General features: G+C 47.2%; 3 protein-coding genes across 3 annotated transcripts; 1 reads left to right on the plus strand and 2 right to left on the minus strand.

Annotated features, from left to right (window-relative positions):
* Nucleotides 1-7: 7 nt before the first annotated feature.
* On the minus strand, nt 8-6892 carry Kah (Kahuli). Its single transcript, XM_017242994.3, has 4 exons — nt 6511-6892; nt 2129-2612; nt 1600-2074; nt 8-1516 (listed from the first exon to the last, which is right to left on the minus strand). The coding sequence occupies exons 2-4, from the start codon at nt 2587-2589 to the stop codon at nt 1070-1072; spliced, it is 1383 nt and encodes a 460-aa protein (XP_017098483.1). The 5' UTR covers nt 2590-2612; nt 6511-6892; the 3' UTR covers nt 8-1069.
* A 4082-nt stretch (nt 6893-10974) lies between these two features.
* On the plus strand, nt 10975-16756 carry MED14 (mediator complex subunit 14). Its single transcript, XM_017242996.3, has 9 exons — nt 10975-11261; nt 11324-11418; nt 11475-12040; nt 12100-12591; nt 12660-13027; nt 13092-13326; nt 13382-14026; nt 14082-14386; nt 14448-16756. Exons 1-9 carry the CDS (start codon nt 11178-11180, stop codon nt 16371-16373), a joined length of 4716 nt encoding a protein of 1571 aa, XP_017098485.2. The 5' UTR covers nt 10975-11177; the 3' UTR covers nt 16374-16756.
* A 944-nt stretch (nt 16757-17700) lies between these two features.
* LOC108126437 (SEC14-like protein 2) lies at nt 17701-22576 on the minus strand. The gene is made up of 6 exons (XM_017243044.3): nt 21807-22576; nt 19408-19477; nt 19300-19343; nt 19125-19242; nt 18273-19067; nt 17701-18214 (listed from the first exon to the last, which is right to left on the minus strand). Exons 1-6 carry the CDS (start codon nt 21858-21860, stop codon nt 18072-18074), a joined length of 1224 nt encoding a protein of 407 aa, XP_017098533.2. The 5' UTR covers nt 21861-22576; the 3' UTR covers nt 17701-18071.
* Between the last annotated feature and the right edge of the window lie 1531 nt (nt 22577-24107).

Raw genomic sequence — 24107 nt, forward strand, 5'->3', positions numbered from 1 at the left:
ACGACTGAACGCCCATGCGTCTATATAATCGATATATGTATCTTTGGTGTGTTTAGCCGTAGAATGGAGTCGAGTTGTGGGATGCGAAATGCAGTGAGCGTGTCTGACTCTCGACAACTAAATAGATGTAAAGTGCTAAATATATATATGTAAATCTAGTGAGCGATTGGTCGATCGAGTAAAATACGAAATATACAGATAGGGGTTATGTCAATTATTGCACCACATGCGGCCGTAAAGTGCTTAAAATAACGCCACGCACATATCGGGGATCGCGGCATCCCGGGAGATGCCCCTTCCCGTAGAATGTGCGCCAATTTTAAAGATATAGACTAGAATATCTCTCGTTTTGGAACGATTTCCGTGCCGGAAGCAGGAAGTCGCCACCAATGCCTTAATGCGAAGTGATTAATGGGGGGTTAGTATGTATTTATGCGTCTATAAGTGGGTTAGATATATCTCTGGATATGTCTGGTTTGGCTTCTTGTAAATCGAAATCGTAATGCTAGGTGTGAGTGTATAAACATTGGAGCTTTGCTGTGGTGCCGCCGGGATCGGGAGTTGACATATAACTCGCGCATCTATGTATGTGCTATAAAAAATACTGGTTACATTGGTTTTTTGTCGCTGTTCTTGGCAAGTCTCTAAGAAGTCTCGTTTACAACTAAGTGAAGATCAAACGATCAATCGGGGATCGATCACACCTCCTGTCTCTCAGCTCTGTCTCTAAACCTACAACAGTGTATATATTTTCGTCTCTCATCGTCGTCCTTGGAGTTGTCCGTTTTCATCGATGTGTGGATTCAGCCACAGTGTCTGTTCCCTCTGGTCTCTATCTGGAATCATCTACTCTCTAAAATGGTACTTTAGCTCTTTTGCATTTTTATCACATATTCGTTGACTACAGTTATCGGGTTGGGGTTTTGGATTTAAGGATTTGGGTATAAGGATCGGGTGGGATTATTTCTTTGAGTTTCTCTCAATCTCGGCCTAAAATCCTGATGGGTAGTGCTCTTGTTCTCTCCGGTGTCTTTTGCTTTGGTGTTCTGTATCGGGTCTCCTCCGGAGACTATGCCACCATGGCATAATTGCCAGTTAGTTCGAAAGGACTCGTCTTGGCCGAGTGCGAAAAATTGTTTTTCGGCGAAAAGTCCACCGGCTGCTCCTGGCTCCTGTTTAACCCGCCTCCTCCCTTTGCCATATCGGGGGGCGTGGCGTGTGGCGGATAATGGTATGGCAATGGCAGAGGCAGTGCCAGCGGCAGGTGAGGATTGTTGTGCAAGTCCGTGAAGAGGTTGCGATGGGGCAACACGGTGGGCTGGATCACGTTAATCCTCTTGAAGTGGTCGTAGTCCGGCTCCTGGCCGGCGATGTTTGGCGTTCCCTGACTAAAGCCGGAGGGCACGTCTGGGGTGGCCAGGAACCCTTGGTAGGCCAATGCCGCCTGTCGCCGCTCCTTTTCCTTTTGCATCAGTTTGTTGGCCAGCGTGGACTTGGCCGAATCAGGGGCAGCACCCTAAAAATAGTAATAATAAGGGAAATTGATTGATTAGTTTGTATTTAAGGAAATAATCGAATAGTTTTTAAAGTTTTCCTTACCACTGTGGAAGGGGATCCTGCTCCCAAGCCCGTAGTATTCGCATCCTGTTGATAACGCTTGGGTGATGGAAGAGTTCTACTGCCCAAAGATCCCGATGCTGATGCAGGTCCTGTGACTCCACTCCTATTCTTCATGCAGGAGGACTCCTCGTGCTTGTACAGGTAGGACTTTAAGGCGAAAGCCTTTCCGCAGCGGGAGCAGGTGTGGGGCTTGGTGTTGGAGTGCGTCTGGATGTGAGCACGCAGATTGCTCTTGTCGGCGAACGCCTTCTCGCAGACGTTGCACTTGAAGGGCTTCTCTCCAGTGTGGGTGCGGATGTGCCCTTGGAGGAGCCACGGGCGGGAGAAGCGCTTGCCGCAGAACTGGCACTCGCATCCCTGGTTGTGGGTGCGCACATGCATTGAGAACGCCGGCATGGACACGTAAACCTTCTCGCAGTGGGGACAGTGGCGGGCCTTTTTGTCCATAATTGACCTATCAACGTGACATTGACAGATTGAAACGTCAAAAATAGAAGATTCTACTTACCTATGGGTTTGTCTATGACGAGCCAGGTTGGAGGATGTGGAATACTTCTTGCCACACTCGGGGCAAATGTGCTCATCCTCCAGCAGCGAAGAGGAGCTGAGTGCCCCACCGTCCGCCGCCTGCTGCTGCTCCAAGGCGTCCTGCTCCCTCGCTTCGTGGCCCAGGTGATCCTCTCCCGACTGACACACGCTGGAGCTGGAACTGGTGCAGGAGTTCGAGTCGGAGATGGTGCAGCGGCGCACTTTCCTCCGATCGAACACCTTGTGGCTGTAGTGGCAGAGGTAGTTGTAGTCGTCGTCGGATAAGGAGGAGGAGGATGTGGACGAGGCGGCGTACAGGCCGGCCGGGGGCTTCGCCTCGGAGTCGGTGTTTAGCGGACCGGCCGCCAGCGTAACGTCCGCCAGCTGGGTGAGGTTGTACAGCTCCTCGGGTATGGGAGTGGCCTGCTGATCCTTCGTCATTTTGTCGTGGGTGGGTGGCCTGCCTGGTAAGTGGGGAATTTCCATGATGAAATAGTTATCGTGACTGGTCAGGAAAAATTAGAGTGTCTTCGGCAAGTGCTAAATGCGCACTAAGTGCGTCATTCTCTGCCTAAAATAGGCCACATCGTCAAAGTTTAATATAAACCAAAGAATATATACGAAATAATGGGGAATTCGGGAGATCATGGTCAGGCATGTAACCCGACAAGGAATTTTCCCAAAGCCATTAGACCCGCCACCTGAAGTAACAGCTCCCAAGACATATATTTAAGTTGATGCAACTAATTAATATCCTCATTAATTAACCTTTCGCTTTTGGGTTATTTTTAATTATTTTCTGAGGCAGCGCCACACTCGCTATGGCTTTGAAAATCCATAAAACACCCCGATAATTATATAAATTGTTGCTGTATTCGAATTTCAAAACCCCTTTCGAAACGCACAGTGCCATCTATCATCCCACCTATCGCAGATCTCTCCCTGCCACCTCGGCCATAATTCTTGGTTTGTTTATTTGAAAATGCATCAATTTATAATTAAGGACAGAGTCGAGAGGCCACCACACGCTCTCGGATGTGAGCCAAAGTCGTCTGCATCATCATCGGCGTGGTCAGCGTCATCATTAGGATCGGCATCGGAATTATCGCATGGGGTTGAGGGTGACCAGAGCAGAGCATACCGGCCCAGAGGCCACATTTCATTCGATTCAACAACATTCGAGGTGAGCGCGGGCCCACGGGGCGTATGATTAACGTCAGCATTGCATTCTGGGATTCGGCAGGCATTCTGGCATTCTGGCACTTGTTGGCTCCGCTCTGGTTCGATGCTGCACTGAATCTTCGCCTCTTTGCGTGGTTAAATAAATTTATGTCGAAATGAGTGCGCTTAATTTGTTCATGTTGTCTTGGCATTGATTAATCTCGCACGTAATTGGCGCAGCCCGTCAGGTGGGTCCGCGCACTGTGGTGGATTGGAGCCACCATGTGCCTGTGTTTACTGTACACCCGTGAATCACATGGAAAAATGGCTCATCAATTTTGGGACTTTTCCAAAACAAAATCTCAGCTATCCGTGACATATAAACATGACATTTTGCCTGTTCCATCAGAACGTGTATATGTCTGTTTTGCTCAGCGAGTGGGCTATGATTCCATATTTTCCTCGAATGTATTTCAATTATTGTTGGATCGTCTTTATGCCAAAACCAAATATCAATTTGATGGCTATTTTTATTTGTTTTTGGCTTTTTTTTTACTTTAGAATCCCATGAAATCGAATGTATCCCTCATCACACTCAATCTCGGTTGTTTACCATTCGAGGAAAGTTTTCTTCTTAATTTTGCAGGCCCCAAAAACAGAATTTTCTAAATAATCGAACTCATTCAGAAATCTGGAACAGATTAAGGGGCTGGGTGGTGCGGAGTCCACTCTTGAGGAGGTCATGTGCAATAATCCGGTGGCTGTTTTGGTTTTGCTTTCGGTTTTGTTTGTTTCTCTAACATTCTGTGCTCGTCTGAGGCCAGCCGCGTGATTTCTTTTTGGCCTGAGTCTGGGGGAAAGTGTGGGTGAATATATACCCATCATTCCACCCCCCGCCCCATACCAATAATAAACCATAGCTAAGCATCTGCCACCGCCGCTGCCACCGCCCCCGCCACTGATTTTTGCAACCTGTTGCGCATTCTTAGCTGCCAATTCTCGTGTTTGCTTTTTTTTTGAGTGAGCAGAGGCAGTACATCAAAATGTTTGCGGCAATTAAGAGAATCTTCGCCGCCGAGGTGGTCGACGAGGGAAGGTGTTCGAAAGTGGTTTTCCATGAAAGAGGAGGCCCCTTTGCGCCCACCCGCCACTGAGTGGGTGTGAACCAAAGCCGCCAGACGTACCTTATTTGCGGCCCATCGAATGTATCTGGCTGCCACACTCTCTGTGCGCCACCTGAAGAGCCACAGTGCCCAGGTGGTTGCCGCTCAGAAGAATATATGTATTATACACTTATATATAGCATTCGAACGTATGGCATTTTCCACCTAATCACGTCATTTTCAGTACACACGATTTCCATCGAATACGAAATACTCGAACTCGAGCCATACACTCGAGGTGCCTGAGGAATGCGCCGGCGAAACAACCAACAACTGTCAACTGGTAGGGTGCTTCTCTGGGATCACCTCCATCCGGCCGCCCTCCTCGCCGGCCGGACTTCCACCAGCCGGGAAACCATGTCTGCGCCATATTTCCGATGTCAGAATCGGTTGGGGCGAACGAAATGTCGCATGTTTCTGTGACAGGCCGTTAATTAATTATTCTGCGGCCCCGTGCGATTGCAGATCGGTAATCGCAAATGACAGGGCGAGGGGGAAGGGCCCCACCGATGCGACCCAGTGCCTGTGGATCTTTGATATATGTGCTGCTAAGTCGTATAAAATATTTACAGCTCCCAAAGGAACTTTTACGGAAGAACAGGAAAGTAAATATTATTAGATTTCACCACTAAAAGGAAGAGCAGTGAGGTAAAGCTTCAGATGAGTCATTTGTGTCACACTTTTCTCGCTGTGTAGCTAAGCTGCTTAGGTTCCCATTTAACTGGATGATTCACACACATCTTCTGCACATCCCACACTGACCCATCCAAATGTTGTGAGCCCCATCTGGGGGGGAAACAATGGCCGCTGATCTGCGCAAATTTCATCGTGGTCTCTTCTCCGGCCCGCGCTTCTGATTCCGGCCGTATTTCTGAGTTCAAAGTCCTGTTAATGTACACAAAGTCAAGAGAAATGCTGATGGCCAGCAGAGGCAGCCCACTCCCATCCTCGGTGGCCTTAACATGCGTCTTTCTTTCTTCCATTCGTGGGCTTCGGCTTCTATAAATACCCACCTAGCCAGTGGCATGGCCCGAAGGGGTGAGTCGTTCCGGGCGGCGATGATCCCTTGCATAGTTTACATTTTAGTTCAAACTTGAAAACACGGATGCACAATAAACAAATCCGGGGCGCCCTCAGCGCCAGCCTCAACCTCAACCTCAGATTGTGCTCCTAGTCAAGAGTCAATGCCATTCCCCGGCTCCTGCCCTGTGCCATTGCCTGTCCATTGCCTATCTCCACCCCCACTGTGTTCAAAAGAATTTGTTTGGATTTTGGGATTCAGTTTTGTTTACCCCAGAAGCGGGCCCTCATCAATCGTTGCCTCAACTGCAGTTCTGGCACGGTTGTTTACGGCTCGGAGGATAAACATCCATCCGGACGTCAAAGGACACAGAAGAGCAGGAGGGCAGGAGTCGGGCCATTTCACCTGTAAATCACGGATCAGCCAACAGGAATGAAGCTCTTTATACGAATTTTATGCGTTGTTGCGCCTAAATTAAGTTGGGATCTACGCAGTTTTGCCAGGCGGAACGCATTTTGCCACCTCAGACAATGGCACACCTCTCAGCACATACAAGAATGTATATATAGATGATATATGTTCACATAGGAAGACGCAGACCCGGCCACTATTTCCCCCACTCGCAAAAGCTCATTGCCAATGCAAACATTGCTCACGTAAATGTCAAAATATCAAAAGAAATAATAATATTAATTTAACAAGTGCAGGGGGTCTGTGCCTTAGAGCCATAGACCCGTACAGCCGTACATAGCCTATAGGAAAAATCGGAAAACGCCGCTCATCTGCTGTTCTGACTGCTTTGCAGTCACGCGAATCTTTTGGCCCAATTTGCCAACGGATTTTCAATCTGGCTCGTCCTCCTGGGCAAATAGTTATGCACGCCCAAGGTGTGTGCTCTATTGTGTAATCGGAAAGGTGGCAAGGTGGAGAAATACCCCCCCAAACAGCTTTCACTTTCCGGGTTTTTCAGTCTTACATATAGCTTCTTGTTTTTCACTTTGGATTTTGCCAACTCACCCCACGCAGTTTTAAAAGTGTTGGAATAGTTATTGGGGTCCGGTTTTCTTTTACGGATATAGATGGATGATTCAGTTCCCGATCCGAAATCAATAGCACGTATATCTATCACACACACTCTGGTACAGATACAGATACAGATACAGATACTCTGGCTTGGAGTTCGCGTTCCACGAATTTCATCACCCGCCGAGAGTTTTCACGAATGTGTGTGCGGGGGGCGATGGCGATGGCGCTAATGCGACACGGGGCGGGGGATCGATAATGATCCCCACTAATTGTTAAGCCGATCGGGCAGTCGCACGGACGGATTCCGAATCCGATTCCGGGCGCAAAGAAAGTGAGCGCACGCAGCGAGGTCCCAGGAAGAACTGAGCGTTCTTCGCCGACCACTTACAGTTTTTACATCTTGCGGCCGCCGTCGCGGCAGACGATTCTTCTGCCTCTGTCAGAGTCCACCTCTCCGTTCATTTACGTCTTCGGGTCTACGGCTCTGCTGCGGCACAAGAGGTTGCTCTACACAGAGAGAAAAATTATAAGAAAGGGTGTCTAAAAAGGTTATATTTTTATGTTTTGAGGAAGAATCCCTATCTTCACCTCAAAGTAAGTAATTTTTTATGTTTTTCAGTTAAATTGATATTCTTCAGACTTTACTCTCTGTGCATCCACGTCGAGGAGGTGACGAAGCTGAAACGGGGCAGCCAGCAGCAGACACGGAAAGTTCCGGCAAAGGAGGGGTGGCAAGGAGGAGGCACATGGGTGGCAGGCGAGCTGGGGCCACGAGGGGCTGGGCAGCGGGATTGGGGCGACGTGGACGACAGCCAGCAGCTGTTGGCTTCCCGAGGATCGCATGGGATCGGCTAATCGAATCGAACCCAACTCCGAGAACGAACCACGGCAGAGCAGCCGACTGAGCAGCGACCGCGACGACGGCGGCGACGGTGTCGGCGATTGGAACAAGTGTGTGCGGTTTAAAAATAAATCGAAAATAATGTTTTCATTATGCTAGCGCTCTCCGGCAGACTGCTCTTCTCTCCCGCTGTCCTGCGCTCCTCCACTCTTGGTTTGTTGTCTGCTTTTCCGAAAGGGAAAAGTGTTTTCCGAGACTTTGAAATGCTCCTGCTGGCAGGACCACTGCGCAGAATTCTTCTAACGATGCGCAGCCAGTGTCAAAAACCCCAAAGTACACACATTGCGCACAGCTGGGGTCGAGATAATAGTAACACAATAACAAAACAGTCATGGACAGCAAATAAACAAAAACTAAGCATTTATTTAGAGCAAATAAACCATATTGGCCATTGATAAGTAGGGGAGCTTCTCGTAGATTAGTTTATAAGAAATATGTAGCATACTTTCCATAAACGACTTGGCTTTCAAGCTATTGTGGTGACCTCGGGTATTGAGTTCTTCAGAAGTGCGAATCGCGGATGTTTTTTGCCCACCCCATGCGGATTTGATTCGAAGAAGAGTCCGTGTCTGCTCCCACTTCGTGGTTGGCCATATTCTCCCCATTTTGGCCAATTCTTCTGCTTCTTCTTATTCGGATGTGACGCAGTCGCATGCAATTTGGCATTTTCTTCGCTGGCGTACTTGTTGCGGGGATCAGAAATAGACTCGCTCACCTGTCTCTGTGCCTCCTCCTGCCTGGGCCCTTCGCACACCCACTCTTCCCGAAAGACCACTTTCTCTCTGTACTCTGCACCCAGTACTCTCAGCGATGCTCTAGCCGGCTCTCCCCCAAAAGTTGGCCTTTGAAAGCCCCAAAACGAATTCCTCACAGGTGTTGTCGTCGCTTCTCTTCGCTTCGGATTTTCAGGCGTAATGAACTTAATGTCGCCCCCTTCGGATGCTTTGCTTGGGGACTCTCAGATATATTGGGTGCTAACGTATTTTCTATATATTCGATATGATTTATGTCGAGCGCCGTTGGTTCTGTTGCTTCTGGTTCGAATTGGTTTTTGATGTTGGACAAAAGATCTAAGATCGCTCGAGTGGGGGGTTGTAATGGGTTTATTTATAAGACAACCCCTTCTTGGAGCACTCTTTTTTATTTTCCCCTGTCGTTGTTTCCAACAAAGTACATTTCCCTAACTGCCGGGCCGTGTTCCTCCGGTTTTCCTTCGATTTTTCGCACTTCTTGTGGCATTTTCACACTTCACAAGTTGCAGCCCACGCGTTCCGATCTCGGGAAACAAAGAAAGCCTCGGGAAAGTGGCAGGGGGGCCGAAAAGGGGTGGGCTTTGTCTGGCGCCAACATGGAAATGCTATTTGATGGTAAGGTCAGGACGGGCCATAGCCATGCATCAACGTAGAGCTTTTGAAAGCCAGGGAAATCTTTCGGGGCTTGGGCGGAGGAGTGCAGTGGCTGCGACCAAGTGTGACATGTGCTAAAGACATTCTGCGGCAACAGCCTCGACTTTAATCACGGCAATTAATAAGAGAAGAAAGGAGGAAGCCAGGGGCTGAGTGCCACAAAGGAAGTGTCCCAACTTTACAACAGGCAAATCGCAGCGGATCAGATCAGAGATCATTGGATGCAGCCAGTCAGTCAGCCGACTCCCTCCAAGAAGTGCATAATACCCTAGAAGCAAGGCCTCACCCGGAGCGAGCGTTTCTGGAAACCGTCGCGACTGGCGGCCATAAATCTATTTTCGTCCTGGTTCCAGTCGGACTCTCGGCTCCTCCTCCCCCAGAGACTCGGTGTATTGTACTCTTTGCTCACTTGCTGCGCAATTGCAGCTCCTTCCCCTTCCCCTTTCCCTTCGACACTCGCAAAGTCAAATTAATTAAATCAATTTGTTATTTGAATGCAGATTTTAATTATTACCACTAGTAGCAACATCCCAGAGACAAAAGAAGTCGTGAATTCAGCAGCACTTTGTAAATGTTTACCGAATTGTTTCCCACAGTGCATGACGCCTTGTAAAGAGCCCCTGGATCTTTATTTTTAACTGCTCCCATGAAGATCGGCTGGTTTGGCTCTGTTATTCTTTGCGTAGGTAAAATGCTTGTAGCAAGTGCGGTATGTGGCCACCGCCTCATCGCGGCTGGATCTCTTCGCTTCCAAGTGAATCGAATTCGCATCCGTGAGTCTCCGACAGCGGAGGGTGTCCAATTATTTACACAGATAAATAAGCGGAATCCGCCTTAATGCGAAATTCAACACAAAAAATTAAGCGAAAGCGAACACGAGGCCATTTCTCCGGTTTACTTTTTCCATTTTTGTAAATAATTTCGAAATTTATTGTGAATCGAAGACGTGGCGTAAATTATCCGGTAATCGCTTTGGATAATCGGATTCAGGGGTATTCAGAACCAGATCCATCGATCAGAGAAGGAGATCCGGGAATCCCTCTGATCTGCACCGAAGTCGAGTGGCCGTAATTTATGTGGAGCAGTGCAGCTTCAGCACCCAATTCAACAACCCTGCCGCATCCTGTTTATAGGAATTCGTCCAAGTCAAGGGTTAGCGGGGCAGGGCACCTGCCTTGCCAGGCCGGATATGTGAGTAATTCCTGGGATCTGATTCCACGGGCTGAAGTGGCTGAAGTTTGGATCGTGCCGTTCCGCACTGCCAGATCATAAAATTCTATTTTTACCGCCACCTCTGAAATGGCCGGAGGGGCTCTCATCCCAATCCCTATCCAAAACCGAGAGCAATTGGGGGAGCTCTAGCGGCCGGGAAGTTTAAACTCCAAATCCCGATCCCCGAGAACTTTCCAAGTGCAAGTGGAGCGATTCTGAATCGGATTCCGTAGGTGGCTGCCACTTGGCGAAGCACATGAACGTAATAGTGAGGTGGCTGGCGGGGAGAGGTGTCTCGTGGCATGTGCCGCCACTTGAAGCAGTGGCTGTTTATTGACGGGAGCGGGAGACTCTCGGAGGAGCTGGAGGACAGGAGAGCGGGATGGTGGGTGGGAAGAGAGGGGTGCCATGTGCAATGGCAGCGAAACATCAACCGTGTCAAAATTCAAAGAAACAAAAGCGGAAATGTTTTTGTTTTCCTTATTTTTAACAGGCCGCCACATGAGGAAAACTAAAACAGTCGAGTGGTAATGGAAAGCTGATTTGGTCAATGAACTTTCACTGTCTATAATTGGTCGACTCGATGAGAGGAATTGAGTTATTAACCTGGAGGAGAATTCATAAATTTTTTTCATTTTGTTTCCTTGAACGATAAAAATGAATATCAGTTAACTTTAAAACTAACTATATCATAATTTATATTATTACAAAAATATAATAACTGAAATGCTGGCATACTGAAAACTGCAATAGTGAAATGCAATAGGTTTTCAATTAGAAAACCTATTTCTTACAAATTCAAAACTCTCTCGAAATTAAACTGCTTGCACTGCTTTAAATACGTTAGAGTTCAGTGTTGTAAAGGAAAGGTGGATTGGTGTTTGCAATAATCGCTCACAATCGATGTTTAATGAATTTTTCTCCACCTAGGTTTGGTCACTCTAATGAAGAAAATCAGAAAGAAATTTCGCTGCTGGATTTTTCGCGAGTAAAAACGGCAAAAAAGCGAACGCACACGTTAAAAAAGTGGACAAAAATATGAAACACGTGTGTAGCAAGTAAAGCCACATCAAAAGCGCGCAACAGAAGGAGGCCTAACACTGAAATAAATAAGCCGTGCGCCGCCTCAGCAATCAAACATGGCCCCCACCCCCTTGCCTCTGCCGCTCGAACAAATGCCCGGCGTCGGTGGCGGCGGAGGCGCCTACTTGCCCGCTGGACAGGTAACTAGTTTTTTAGCATTTTATTGACGAATACAAATATGTTTATACTAATCCCTGTTTAGGAGGGAGGCCCGCGGATCAACACCATGTCCATGTCGGTTCTCATCGATTTCATCATTCAGAGGACTTACCACGAGCTCACTGTCTTGGCTGAACTGTGAGTTATTAATACATAATTAAACAGTTACGTTTATAAACTTAAGCTCCTTTCAGTTTACCCCGAAAATCGGATATGGAGCGAAAAGTGGAGATCTACGACTATGCGGCCCGGACACGGCACCTTTTCACCCGCCTGAATGCGTTGGTAAAATGGGGAAACTCAGTTTCCAAAGTGGACAAATCTTCGCAGATTATGAGCTTTCTGGATAAGCAGAATATGCTCTTCGTGGAGACTGCTGACATGTTGGCCCGCATGTCCCGCGAAACGCTAGTTCGAGCTCGTCTTCCCAATTTTCACATACCTGCTGCCGTGGAAGTTTTGACCACAGGCACCTATAACCGGTTGCCCACTTGTATTCGCGAGAGAATTGTACCGGCCGACGCCATTACCCCAGAGGAGAAGCGTCAAACGCTTCTGCGACTGAACCAGGTCATCCAGCACCGCCTGGTTACCGGCAAACTGTTACCCCAGATGAGGGAGTTTCGTATTCAGAATGGACGCGTCACTTTCGAAGTGAAACACGAGTTCAGTGTGGCCCTTACGGTAATGGGGGATAGCCCAACCGTGCCCTGGCGTCTGCTGGACATTGATGTGCTCGTTGAGGACAAGGAAACGGGAGGTACGGATAATTGAGACCACTATGTTTGTAAAATATCAATATTATTTTCTTTGTATTAGATGGCAAGCCCCTGGTTCATCCGCTGCAAGTAAACTATATTCACCAGCTAATCCAGGCCCGGCTCGTGGAGAATCCGAATGCCCTGAGTGAGGTGTACAATTGCCTGCACTACTTCTGTCAGTCCCTGCAGCTGGAGGTTCTTTACACTCAAACTCTTCGTCTGAACTTCGAAAGATTGGACGAGAACAACATTACGGTGGAGGAATATGTGCCCGGCGTCAAGCTGACGGTCTCGTATTGGAGAGACTTGAAGTCAGAGCTAGGTTACCGCCTCACTGTTCAGTCGGATCCGAACGAGATTGGTCGCCCGCTGGCGGTGGTCCATGTGCCATCGCTGGGTGCCAAAGAATCGGCTGAGGTGGCTGATCGAGCGGTGAGATCCGAGCATCTCTCCATGGAGCGCCTGATTGTGCACACTGTTTACATTCGATCCGTGGGGAGGCTGAGCGATCTCAAGCTCGAGTTCCAGGCATTCCTCAAGGACGTTGACTGTGAGTGTAAATGTTAACAGCGTTCTGACTTGGAAGGTTGATGTAAACCGTCTTTTGCTTTTCTACAGTTAACCTCCAAGGCACGCCGGCTATTCTGACTGTTCCCGTACTTTCTCCGTGCCTGCGAGCCGAACAAGTTCACATTACCATTGACACTCACACGGGAATGTTCCGCTGCCACGTGCCCAAGCACTTGGACTGCCCAATAACGGACGAGATGCAAGACTGCTTGAATGGGGATCGGGGCAAGCTGCCTGCATTGCTCTCAGAGTTGCGCTACTGGATCACTCATCGAAGGTGCGAAAAGACCCTGCAGCATCTTCCAGCGACGGCAACCGAGACCTTGCCCTTCCTGGTACAACCGGACCAAGAGCTTCTCCAGCCTGGCAGGCACAAAATCTACGTCAAGCTGCACAGACATCCCAATATTGTTTTGGTAAGCACATGATTTACTAAATGGGCTCGAACATCTATTCTTACTTTAAATGTGTTTGGAACAGGTGGTCCAACTCAAGGAAAAGACAACCATGCCCAACGAAATGGAGTACACCTTCCACTTGGGCTTCGTGGCCTTCCAGAAGGATGAGCTGGACGTTATAGATGAATCCGCTAAGCAACTCGTTTCGGTGGTCTCCCAGTCTCCCTCAGACATTCCCAAGTTCTACACCAAGCTGATGCGCCTCATCGAGTTCGACACTTTTGTGGCCACGCATGGGCCAGGCACTGAAGTTGATGGTAAGCTTAGTCCCTGGAAACTACTATTCGGTACTTACATTATTTCCTCCTTTAGCGGATGTTTCCCCGCACAAACGCAAGTCTAATGGAGACCTCCTGGCGCCACCAGCTAAGCAGCAAAAGACCATCTTTCCCGCCTACTTCATTCCGGAACTAGCACACGTTGTGGCCATGTGTGATGAGAAGATTCCGTTCATGAATTTGGCTCAAACCTTGTCGAAGCACAATATCCCCCACAGCGGCCTACAGGTTGAAGCCAACGCTACTTCACTCGTGCTGAAGATCCTCGCCCTCCCACAGCCTGGCAAGACGACGTTTTCAAGCCAGCAGCAGCAACAACAGCAGCAGGGTGGAGCAGCTGCGACCGCTGGAGATTCCAAGCCGAGTGGCGCCTCGGCTCTGCCAAAGATTGAACCACATGTGTGGGACGATCTGATGCGAAGAGTGCTCTCCATTTCGATAAGGTCGCAGACGAACAAGAACAGCCAGGTGCGCATCTGGGTGGTGGAGTTCGTGTTCTATAGCACCCCGCTGCAAAGCAGTCACCAGAAGGAGCAAGGCAGCCGGAGAACCGTTTACCTAAACTACGAGCAGGCTAACCACGACTTTTCCAAAACAGTCGAAGACCTGCTCAACGACTGGTCTAAGATAGTTTACCTCTACACATTGGTCCACGACTTTGCCGAACAGTTGAAAAATAGTGAGTAACAGGAAAGGTATTTTGATATCAAATTAATTGTTTCTTTCCCTACCAGAACGGCTCTCCTTGTGCGATATGCTCGTCGTTAAATCGTACAGCTATATGAACCTATTGCTCGGATACGGACCGAAGAAGGAAGTCAGTTGCAACATCTACTGGTCGGTTCAGTCACACGGCTTCCGACTCACTTTTGTGGGCGGCATGTCCGCGGTGAATGCACACTCCATGATGCGGGACCAACTGGCTCAGCATCTCAATCAGCAGCACAGTCTCACCCAGATCGCACAAATCCTGCACGAGACTTACAACCCACTGAGCTCCGTTGCCAAGCTGCCGGTGCTGCCTTTCCTGGGAATACCGGTGAGTCCCAACCGTCCTCATTTCATTAACTATGTAACTATATCCTTGACTCATTCAACAGCGGCCCCAAGTACCAGTGCTGTCTTTCTGCATGCTGGCCCAATCGCCTTGTTTAATGAGGCTGACCTACCAGGCGGTTTACTGCTTAGAACTGCGCTTCCGTGCCAACCGGCTCGTGTCCATCCGAGATGGAGCGAGCAGCCGCTTCGAGCGCAATGTGGTGGAGGAAATCACGCCCATTCAGGGGCTCAAGGCATTCCTATCGAAATATGTTGATGAGTCGGCAGCGTATAGAAGCCGCGCTGCCCACGAGGACGACAACCCGCTGTCACCCATGGGCTTGGAGGACAACTTCGGAGGTCCGAGCAGTGTAGCGGGTGTAAGTGCCGGTGGATCTTCCCCATTCCTGGGCACTGGAATGCGCGGACCTCAGTCACCGCGAGACAGTGGACTCCGATTCCCAGCTCCTCATACTCCGCCCTCTAGTTCTAATCCGCACACACCGGCCAGTCCACATCCAAGTGCTGGAGGAGGAGGCGGTGGCACTGGAGGCCAGGGACATGGAAACTTTAACCTCACGTCTCCCCCGGCGCCGCACATGCCGCATCCTTCACCAAGTGGACTGATGCCTTCGTCTCCGCTGAATCCCCAGCCCAGCCCACACATGGTCCACAGTCCGGGTCCAAATACCCTTTATATGCAGAGTCATCAGGACTCGCCCTTCACAGCTATGTCGCCGGCGAACAACAACTGGCCAGGATCACCCAGCATGCCGCGACCCTCGCCCAGGCCAGGTCAGAGTCCAGAGCACAAGAGCACTGGCGGCGGAGCTGGAGGAACTGGCGGAGCCGATAGAGCAGGATCTCGTGGCACCCTAAACCGACCATGGGCCGGAGCTGTTCCCACTCTGCTGACTCACGAAGCCCTGGAGACACTCTGTCGACCAAGTCCGCATCCCAACAAGGATATCAATGTGCCGGATATGAGTCCACTAGAGCGCTTCTTAGGATGTGTTTACATGAGACGACAACTGCATCGGAACATCCAGAACGAGGAAGCCCTGACAGCGCTTAATTCCACGGAACCCGGGGTGGTATTGTTCAAAGTGGACGGACTACAGTGCCAGGTGGTGCTGAATCAAATTCACATGCAGACTCTCCACCTGAAGATATCTCACTTGCCACCGATGCCCGACAAGCTACCTCCACCCTTTCAACTCAGCCCGGACGATCTGTTGGTTATTGAACAGTACTTTGACACCCGCGTAGCTGCTCCACCCTATCGCCCGAACTCGCTGCACAGCATCTGTCGACTTCTCAATCTGCCAGCCCAGGTCCTGAAGGACTTTGTGCAGATCATGCGCTTGGAGCTGAAGCCGGAACTGGGTGGCGACCAGCTGAAGTGGACCGTGCAAATGTGTATGCGCATGCCGCCGTCTGCCGTTCCTATTGTGCCCATTGGAAATACTTGCGTGGTGCTTGGACGCATGAAGATCCTCTTCTTCCTGCAGATTACAAGAATCCAATACGGCGGAGTGGTTGGAGGACCCAAGGACTGGAAAGATAGCCCCTCGCTGGTGCTACCAATCGTTTACGACATCCAGACGAACATCACCCAGATGGCTGAACGAAATGGACAGGTTACGTCGCCCACCATGACCGCCGCTAGCACGCTGCTCCGACGCTTTGCCGAATTCAACGCACAGCAAAATCAATGCTCGCTCTTCCCAGCCATCACGGATCTGCTGACCAATCTGCAGCTGGCCACTGAGATGCCCCAGCCTCCACCTAACCAATCCATAGGGCCTCCTGTCGGCGTGGGAGTAGGTGTGGGCGTAGGCGTGGGAGTCGGTGTTGGGGTGGTGGGATCGAGTCCGAACCCAATGATGCCCATGCAGCAGCTCCAGCCACAGCAGGTTGGCCCTCAGGGCCCTGTAGGTCCAGGTGGCTACCCGCAAATGGGACCCAATCCTGGCGGTCCGCAGTGATGAAGGCGCAAGCGCCGCGCCTCCTCGCAGCAGCCGTAAGAGCTGAGCACAAGTGAGCGGGCAACCGGAACGGCGAACGATTATTTATTTCAGCAAAGTGGCCAAGGAATCTTGGGGAAATTGAATCTGGAGTGGGATGATTAGGAACAAAAGTTTGGAATCCTACTTTGCATGCCCATCTATATCTACAAGATCACCAGAGGAATGTTCTAATGGATTTGTAGAGCATTACACTAAAGTTTTTTAATTTGTTAAAAAAGAAATTTTTCATCCCGCTCCAGTAAATTTTAAATCATACACATTTTGTAAAGTACATTTAATTTAATTTGGAAAGTTAAACATTTATATATATACACAAAAACAATTAAAAAATACAAAATTTACTTTCTGTGTTTTGACTTTAAAAATTTTTAGTTATTTTTAAATATTTTTTCTTAATTTTTAAAAAATTTTCCACATTTTTAAAAATTTTTTAAGATTTTTCCCGATTTTTTCAGATTTTTTCGTATTTTTTCTGATATTTTTAGGCTTTGTCCTGATTTTCCCAAGTCCATTACGTGGGATTACGTAATCGTTACGTAGCAGTTAAGCTGGGCCATTTTCGGCAACTAGTAGGGGGAATATACTAAGTCCAGTACGTCACAAAATGGCACTTTTGCAATCGAGAAAAGTGAAAAATAGCAGGGCATACTTTTGGGGTGGGACATTTAGGATTTATATTTTCCCCCGAAAAGTATGCCATGCTTCTAATCATTGAGTAAAATATTATTTTAAAAGTCCCCCGAGAAGTATGCTATGCGTTTAATCATTGTGAAAAAATATGATTTTAAAAGTCCTCCGAGAAGTATGCTATGCTTTTAATCATGGCGGAAAAATATAATTTTTAATGTCCCCCAAGAAGTATGCTATGATTTTAATCATTTGGGGAAGATGAAATCCTAATGTCCCAAAAGTATGCTACGCCATTTTTCACTTTTCTCGATTTCAAAAGTGCCATTTTGTGACGTACTGGACTTAGTATATTCCCCCTACTAGTTGCCGAAAATGGCCCAGCTTAACTGCTACGTAACGACTACGTAATGAACTTGAGAAAATCGGAAAAAATCAGAAAAAATCAGAAAAAATCGGATAAAATCGGAAAAAATCTTAAAAAATTTTTAAAAATCTGGAAAATTTTTTAAAAATCAAGAAAAATCTTAAAATAAATACAATACATTTTCTGACATTTTTCAGAAAAAATCAGAAAATCGGATAAAATCGGACAAAATCGGAAAAAATCGGAAAAAATCTTAAAAAATGTGGAAAATTTTTTAAAAATCAAGAAAAATTTTAAAATTAATACCATACATTGCATAATCAAATGCTACATATATACATTTATTGTGCTGTAATCCCTGAACATATGGGCATACAAATACAGATACACAGAAACATTGAAGATTAAAATTGTTAAATAAACAGTGCGCCTTTAACTAAGTTTAAATTTAAGTTAGTGTGAGTTCTCCTTTGCTAATTGTTTCTATCACATGGTTTGATTGCAGCTTCGCCAGCAGCTGATGGCAGCCAGGTCTGGTCAAGGCTTTGTGACTTTAATGCACCGAGGTTAGTTCGTGTTGTCTATCTATAAATCTATCTACTTCCAATTGGTATTTGGCATAGTTGCTGGTCGAGCACGCGATCCTAGGACTCGCCCCTTTTTCACTCCTTTGCCGCGATCTGTGTGTGGTCCATCTGGTTGGTCAGCTCGGAAATGCCCTCCTCCTCCTCGGAAATGAGATCCACCCAGTAGCGAAGCTTCTTGCTCCTTAAGTAACTAGCCGAGTTGTCAAAGACCACGGTATCTGTTGGAAAATGCACAGAATCAATAAGAGGTTACAAAGTTATACGTTCAACACCTACAGGTGGTATTCGGACGAGTGGATATGTAGCCGATCTCGTCCATCTCGTTGGAGTAAACGGTTCCCAGGGCAACCTCGCTGCGCTTCTCCCCTGTCAGCTCATCCACGCTGTAAATGCCGAACTTGATGTCGTAGTCGATGGTGCGGAACTCCCAGGAGAGAATCTTCTGCTCCTCGTGATTAACCTTAAAGTGCAGCTTCAGCTTGTCGCCCTTGGGCACTTGCGTCTCTGTGAAGTCTTTGTCGCTCTGCTGGTTGCTCTGGTCGATGTAGAGCTCTTCCGGCAGCTTGCCACCCCAGATCATCATGGACTTGCACTGGGGATCGCCGGTCTTGTCCACGAGCTCTCCGCCCCAGGCCTTGGGGAATCCCTTGCGGTCGACGTGGGAGAAGAGCTGCTGCTGCCACCTGTCCACTCCTGACTTGTAAATCACTATCTTGCTGGTGGTGTTCTCGTCCAGGAACTTCTTCACAATGTTAAAGGCCACGGAGAAGAGCTTCGGGGCGTTGATGATGTAGCACATCTTGAGCAGCTCCGGAAAGTTTGACTCGTACTGCTTCACGGTGGAGATCACACACTCGGCAGCCGGTCTCCAGGCGTACTGCTTCAGGTTCACATCCTGCATGTCGAAGAACACGACCAGTTGACGAGCCTTCCACCCATGCTTCAAGCTCTGTTCATAGGCTACCTTCATGAAGCGCTCCAGCAACAGGACCAGGTACTTCTGGAACTCGAAGCGGGTGACGCAGTGCATCATACCCCACATGTCAAAGTTGTAGAAAGGACAGACCAGCACTGAAAGGTAACACGATTAGTTTGCAGTTTCGATGGGAGTGGGCATTGGGAACTCACCCGGGGATCCCTCGTTGTCGTATCCCATCAGCCCATAGGGTAGATACTCCTGCAGGGCTCTGGGTGGATCCCACTTCTCGATGTTGTCCACATTCCACATGGCGCGCGTCTTGAGGCTCTGTAGGGCGTAAATGAACTATAAATAGGGAAAATCAATGGCAATTAATTAACTCACGGCTCTCAGCATTTTCTCCGCTGCATCCATGTTCCACTTGCGTGCTGTAATGGAATAATAAATGGATTATAATCGATCCCAGGGGCTAATAGAATTTAATTGACCCACCTCTCAGCCAGCGCACCAGAAAGTAGTCGTCGTGGGTATCGACCAGGGCATCATCCATTTGCTTGCGAAACTGAAAAGGGGCAAAAAATGATTAGAAAGTGAATTTATTAAAAATAAACAAATATTAGCTGCCATTTAGTGCAAAATAAATTAACATATCCCGCATGAGTTCGACTGAATTCGAGTGATTAATTTATGGTCATTTTTGTGGCACCCTTTTAGCCATCTGGAGTGGCCCCCAGGAGAAACAACAAATCTTATGTAAAATAATTTCCTATCCGATTTAATTCATCTAGCTTATAAAATAAAACGCTGACTGATCTCTGGTTTGTAATCCAATTTGTTGCGATGATTTATTGGTGAAGGCCGACACAGCTTTACTTTGTTTTATTATTTTCCGATCTCTATCGCGGGCGATAGTGTTTATAGAGGCGGTCTACAAGCTCGGGTGAGGTGGTCTTAATTGCTGTTAATTGGTATTGGCCTTGTTCAGCTGCCAAAATCGGATGTTGTTACCGAAAGCTGATTCGAACAATGGATCGATGCGAGCAACACCGCCTTTCTTTGCCTAATCTACTGTTCTTTGTTTGTTATTTTTATCAATAACAGCAATAGCAAACATCACGTACTTCGATTTGCATTCAATCAAGTTCATATTTAACACAGCTAATAGCTTAATTGACTTGCGCCTGCCAGTGTTTATCCAATGCTGAGTCAGCTCAGGCTCAAGCTCAGGCCCGGCTCTGGCCAAAACCACTCGGAATTCAATAACGAGGCCGTCTACGTTGGCTCACCGACAGCACCGCTTCTTTTATTTTTCAGTTTTCGCTTTTTAGCTGTTTGGCTAGTTGCTTATTTTTGTTTTTGTTGCTTCATCGTCGAGGGAGACCGACCGACTGGCCCCCAGGTGATGGCTAATGCCAGGTTTTCATTAGCGCCGCGTTCTGTTTGCTCGGCTCGGCCGGCTTTATTTGGCTGCATACTTCCTCATATCATTGGTCATATGACTATATATCTGGGCTGTGGTGGCGTTTCATTCTCCCATTGCCTGGCCTGACTTTGACTGAGTTTTGAAAGGCCAAAAACCAAAAACGGTAAATATCCAATAAGCCACTCAATACCAAAAGGCGTCTATATTTGGCACAGCTGCTTGGTATTTTCGAGAGGTCTTTGGCGGTACGACTTTGGAATAACATTCAACTACTGCACTTTTTTGAGAGGTAAGAAGTGTTGCATCTATTCTGCAGCCCATGGAGTTTCTCTTTTTTCGGAATTTGCCAAGCAGGCTCTGGAAACCTGTTGCTTTCGTGATTTATGCAAATGTTTCTGCAACAGGTCCAAAGGTCTGTTGCGGGTGACTTGTCATCCGTAATTTGTTCTGGATTAATGCTCGCAACTTACTGCTCGTTCGCGTTTATCATTAGCTCATGTTTATTTATACTGCTCTTAATCGCAGTCATTGTCCCATGAAATGGCAGTCCCACTCAGGGCTCCGTTCGCGCAATTAAAATAGGGCAAGACCCTCGGGCAGGGCCTGGCGGCACCCATTAAGGAGTTCATCCACATTGGCCTAGTGGCTCCGTCCATTGGTAATGCATTCTCGTGGCAATCTATTGAACTGTCCAGAATGTGTGTCGCTTTGCCGAGACTTTGGTTTCGTTTTCGATTTCGCAAGCTGGTTTTTGTGGGCCAGCCAAGAACTCGCAATGGCAGCCCCAGTGGAGACCACAAAGGGGGCTAAACTCTTTGAGTTATTGGCTATTTTTTGAAATTATGGGTGTAGTGAAGTAGTGAATTTATTGGCCATACACGACGTACGAGACTAATGCAAATGAAACCCCCGAAACTGAACTCCACACTCGCCCCTGACTGACTTTTAGCCGCACGGCGTATGTAGGCCCAAGAGCACTGGCCAGAACAAGTTGTCGTTGCAGTGTGGAAACCGTGGTTTGGTATTTAGCAGAAATGGCTAATCGAATAGGAAGTCAAGCGAGCAATTGCTCATTTCCATAACCAGACACCGTGATTCGCTGAGTGCACGATGACTCTTCTGTTTTCTGTAAATCCAGAACATTGTAACGATTTATTGGAATATTTCCCAACATACCAGCTGGAATTCATTTATTTATTAAATTAATGACTTTTAATACTTTTTAAAATTTTCCTCTCAAACCGCCCTTCCCTTATGTTGATTGGCCATAAAGATATGCCTTTATATTAATGGGTTTGTTTTGAAACAATAAATTTCAGACTCTTAAAAAGCGTATTTGAATTCGTAGATACTCCCTTGAGAAAAGACTAAATATTTGTTAATTATATCTACCCCCAAGACCTCCTACCTCAAGGCTAGCACCTTCTTATCGACCCATTCTTCTCCGCCAGCAGCCCCGGGTTCTTACCTGCTCCAGTATCGCGCGCTGCTCTTCGCTGATTTCGGGCAGTGGGCCAGACATGGTGGCTGGTTGTTGTTGTTGTTGTTATTATGGATATTGCGTATCTATTTAACTGGGTTTATTGACTGACAGCGGCGAGTGAGCGTTGCCAATTCCGTTGGCTATAACCACAGAGACTTCAACACCAAACACACACACACACGCCAGTTTCCAGAGTGAAGATGGGGCCGAAACGGATTTCTTTTCTTCTTGGCCGGCACGCAAAAATTGGCCTGAGCTTGGATTATTTGCTTTTCGGGTTTTTGGCTTTCGGTTTTTGGCAGCTCTGGCCTGGCTCTGGCTCTGGCTCTGGCTCAGGCTCTGGCTCAGAAGAAGCGATAACAATAAAAACTTTCTACGATTATTTAGCCGTTACGTTAGCGTTGCCTCTTGTCGCTGCTGCCGTTTAGACGCGACGCGCACATTTCCATTCCCAAGCTCCAGCTGCAGCGTAATTATTCTGCGTTTTATTTTAATTTTATCGTTTCGTTTGTGGCGGACACTTGTCGAGAGGTAATTACAACAATTCCAACTGGAGACGGCCGCCCCAAGGTAACCGCGCACGCAAATGAGCTAAAACTGAAAAGCGGTGTCCGGCAGAGACGCACTCCCGTTCAAAACGCTTTGGACTTGATAAAAAATAATAATAATAAATACAACGCCGCACCGGATCTCGTTTCGTTCCGTTCCGTTCTTTCTGTTCCGTCGCTGGTGGGTGGTGGGAGGCGTCTGACGCCGGAGTGTGCTGCTGCTTTACTTAAAAGTGGATGGTGGCCCCGACCGAGAGAGCCTGAGAGCGCAAGTGAGAGCTTTCGGAGAGAAGAGCGCAGATTGGCGCTCCGCAGTGCAAAACATGTAAGCTTCTGCATACCCTATATGTCAAGATTACATGGCTATCTTGTTACTGTCCTAGATTATCGGGAACGGATTAGGGTAGTACACCTCTCACCTGATTCTAATTCTGGCATTTGCAATCAACTCGAGTGCTTGATAAGTGTGTTTTTTTGCAAACATATGTTTGTTATGATAAGATAAGATACTCAAGAGCGGGGCTCTCCATCATAAATTATATGATTTCGTTTTATAAGAAAAAAAAAGGTGAAGGCCAATTGATTCCTTACTTTAAAATTTATAAATTTAATAGTTTGAACTATAAAACATTATTTTTTTTATTGAATTTTATCAATTATTAAAGTGACATAACGCACTGCTTAGTTTACATCTGAATGTAAATGGTTCTTGTATCGACTAAGATAGTGTGCTAGTTTAGAAAACTCACGTTGGAGCTGGGTGGCGCTGATGTATACAGCAAATAAATTATTTAACAAATCATAAAAAACACAGAAATGGGGGATATAATTTTAAAAATCTAAATAAAATATATGCCTAAAGAAGTATATTTATTACATATTTATTATGTAGTAAAGGACTAGATTTATTTGGCTCGATAGAGATACAAATGTTGTTACTAAGCGCCACTTTTCTCAAAAACTCTCTGCCCAACAGATTTTCCAGTTCCCATCTTACAATTGCAGTGATTGGAAAAAAACCGCGTTAATTTATTTTGGTTTTGATGGGCCCCGAATATCCTGTGGCTTTTTTTAACGACTGTTTATTCTACACACCTAATATTGTATATTGGGCTCATTGTGTTTTTATAGTCATTCTGCACGAGGTGCGAAAATTAAATATATATCACCCACGTTGCCCAAATTGATTTGTGTGAATGAATCTGGGCAGTGTAGGGTCCGCGGCATCTCCTCCTGGAACAGCGGAGGATGAGAACGAGGAGGTTGGGATGGCCTCCATTCCCCAGTATGCATATGGGAATCGTTCTTCGCAGGCCATCAGCGAGCTCGCGCTGGAATTTACTACTTTTGCGTCACAAGAGCCCGAAGATCGAAAACTTAATAATTCAAAAATACGAATTCAAAAATAAGTTATATCTGTTTATAAAAACAAACAATGTTTGGCCGGCAGGGGTAGACTTGGCGGGATCGGAATTTACTGACACATGATAAGCGTAAAATTTTATGAAAATTATTAACGAGGCGCCATTTAACTTGATTTCAATATAATTTGTCGACGTCAATCAGTAGGAGCCCCGATAGCATATGCCTTGGGTAGAGCTGCGGAGGTCGAGGTGGAGGGGCTGGACTTTCAATTGTTTTCCAGAGTCGAGTGGACTGTGTGATACGGAGGAATTTTCCGTACGGGATTTTGCGTATCAATAATCAGCCCATAATCCGGTCATCGATGGGTTGGAAA

This window comes from Drosophila bipectinata, chromosome 3L (assembly GCF_030179905.1).
Source record: "Drosophila bipectinata strain 14024-0381.07 chromosome 3L, DbipHiC1v2, whole genome shotgun sequence".
NCBI classification, from domain to species: Eukaryota; Metazoa; Arthropoda; class Insecta; order Diptera; family Drosophilidae; genus Drosophila; species Drosophila bipectinata.

Bases quoted from the DNA above. Each gene is read 5' to 3' on its own strand.
- Kah (XM_017242994.3), bottom strand. From the start codon at position 2,589: ATGACGAAGGATCAGCAGGCCACTCCCATACCCGAGGAGCTGTACAAC. The intron at 2,075-2,128 runs GTAAGTAGAATC...TCACGTTGATAG, and splicing joins CGTCATAGACAAACCCATAG to GTCAATTATGGACAAAAAGG. The intron at 1,517-1,599 runs GTAAGGAAAACT...TACTATTTTTAG, and splicing joins CAGGATCCCCTTCCACAGTG to GGTGCTGCCCCTGATTCGGC.
- MED14 (XM_017242996.3), top strand. From the start codon at position 11,178: ATGGCCCCCACCCCCTTGCCTCTGCCGCTCGAACAAATGCCCGGCGTC. The intron at 11,419-11,474 runs GTGAGTTATTAA...AGCTCCTTTCAG, and splicing joins CTCACTGTCTTGGCTGAACT to TTTACCCCGAAAATCGGATA. The intron at 12,592-12,659 runs GTGAGTGTAAAT...GCTTTTCTACAG, and splicing joins ATTCCTCAAGGACGTTGACT to TTAACCTCCAAGGCACGCCG.
- LOC108126437 (XM_017243044.3), bottom strand. From the start codon at position 21,860: ATGTCTGGCCCACTGCCCGAAATCAGCGAAGAGCAGCGCGCGATACTG. The intron at 19,478-21,806 runs GTAAGAACCCGG...GCCCCTTTTCAG, and splicing joins AGCGCGCGATACTGGAGCAG to TTTCGCAAGCAAATGGATGA. The intron at 19,068-19,124 runs GTGAGTTCCCAA...GTTACCTTTCAG, and splicing joins CGACAACGAGGGATCCCCGG to TGCTGGTCTGTCCTTTCTAC.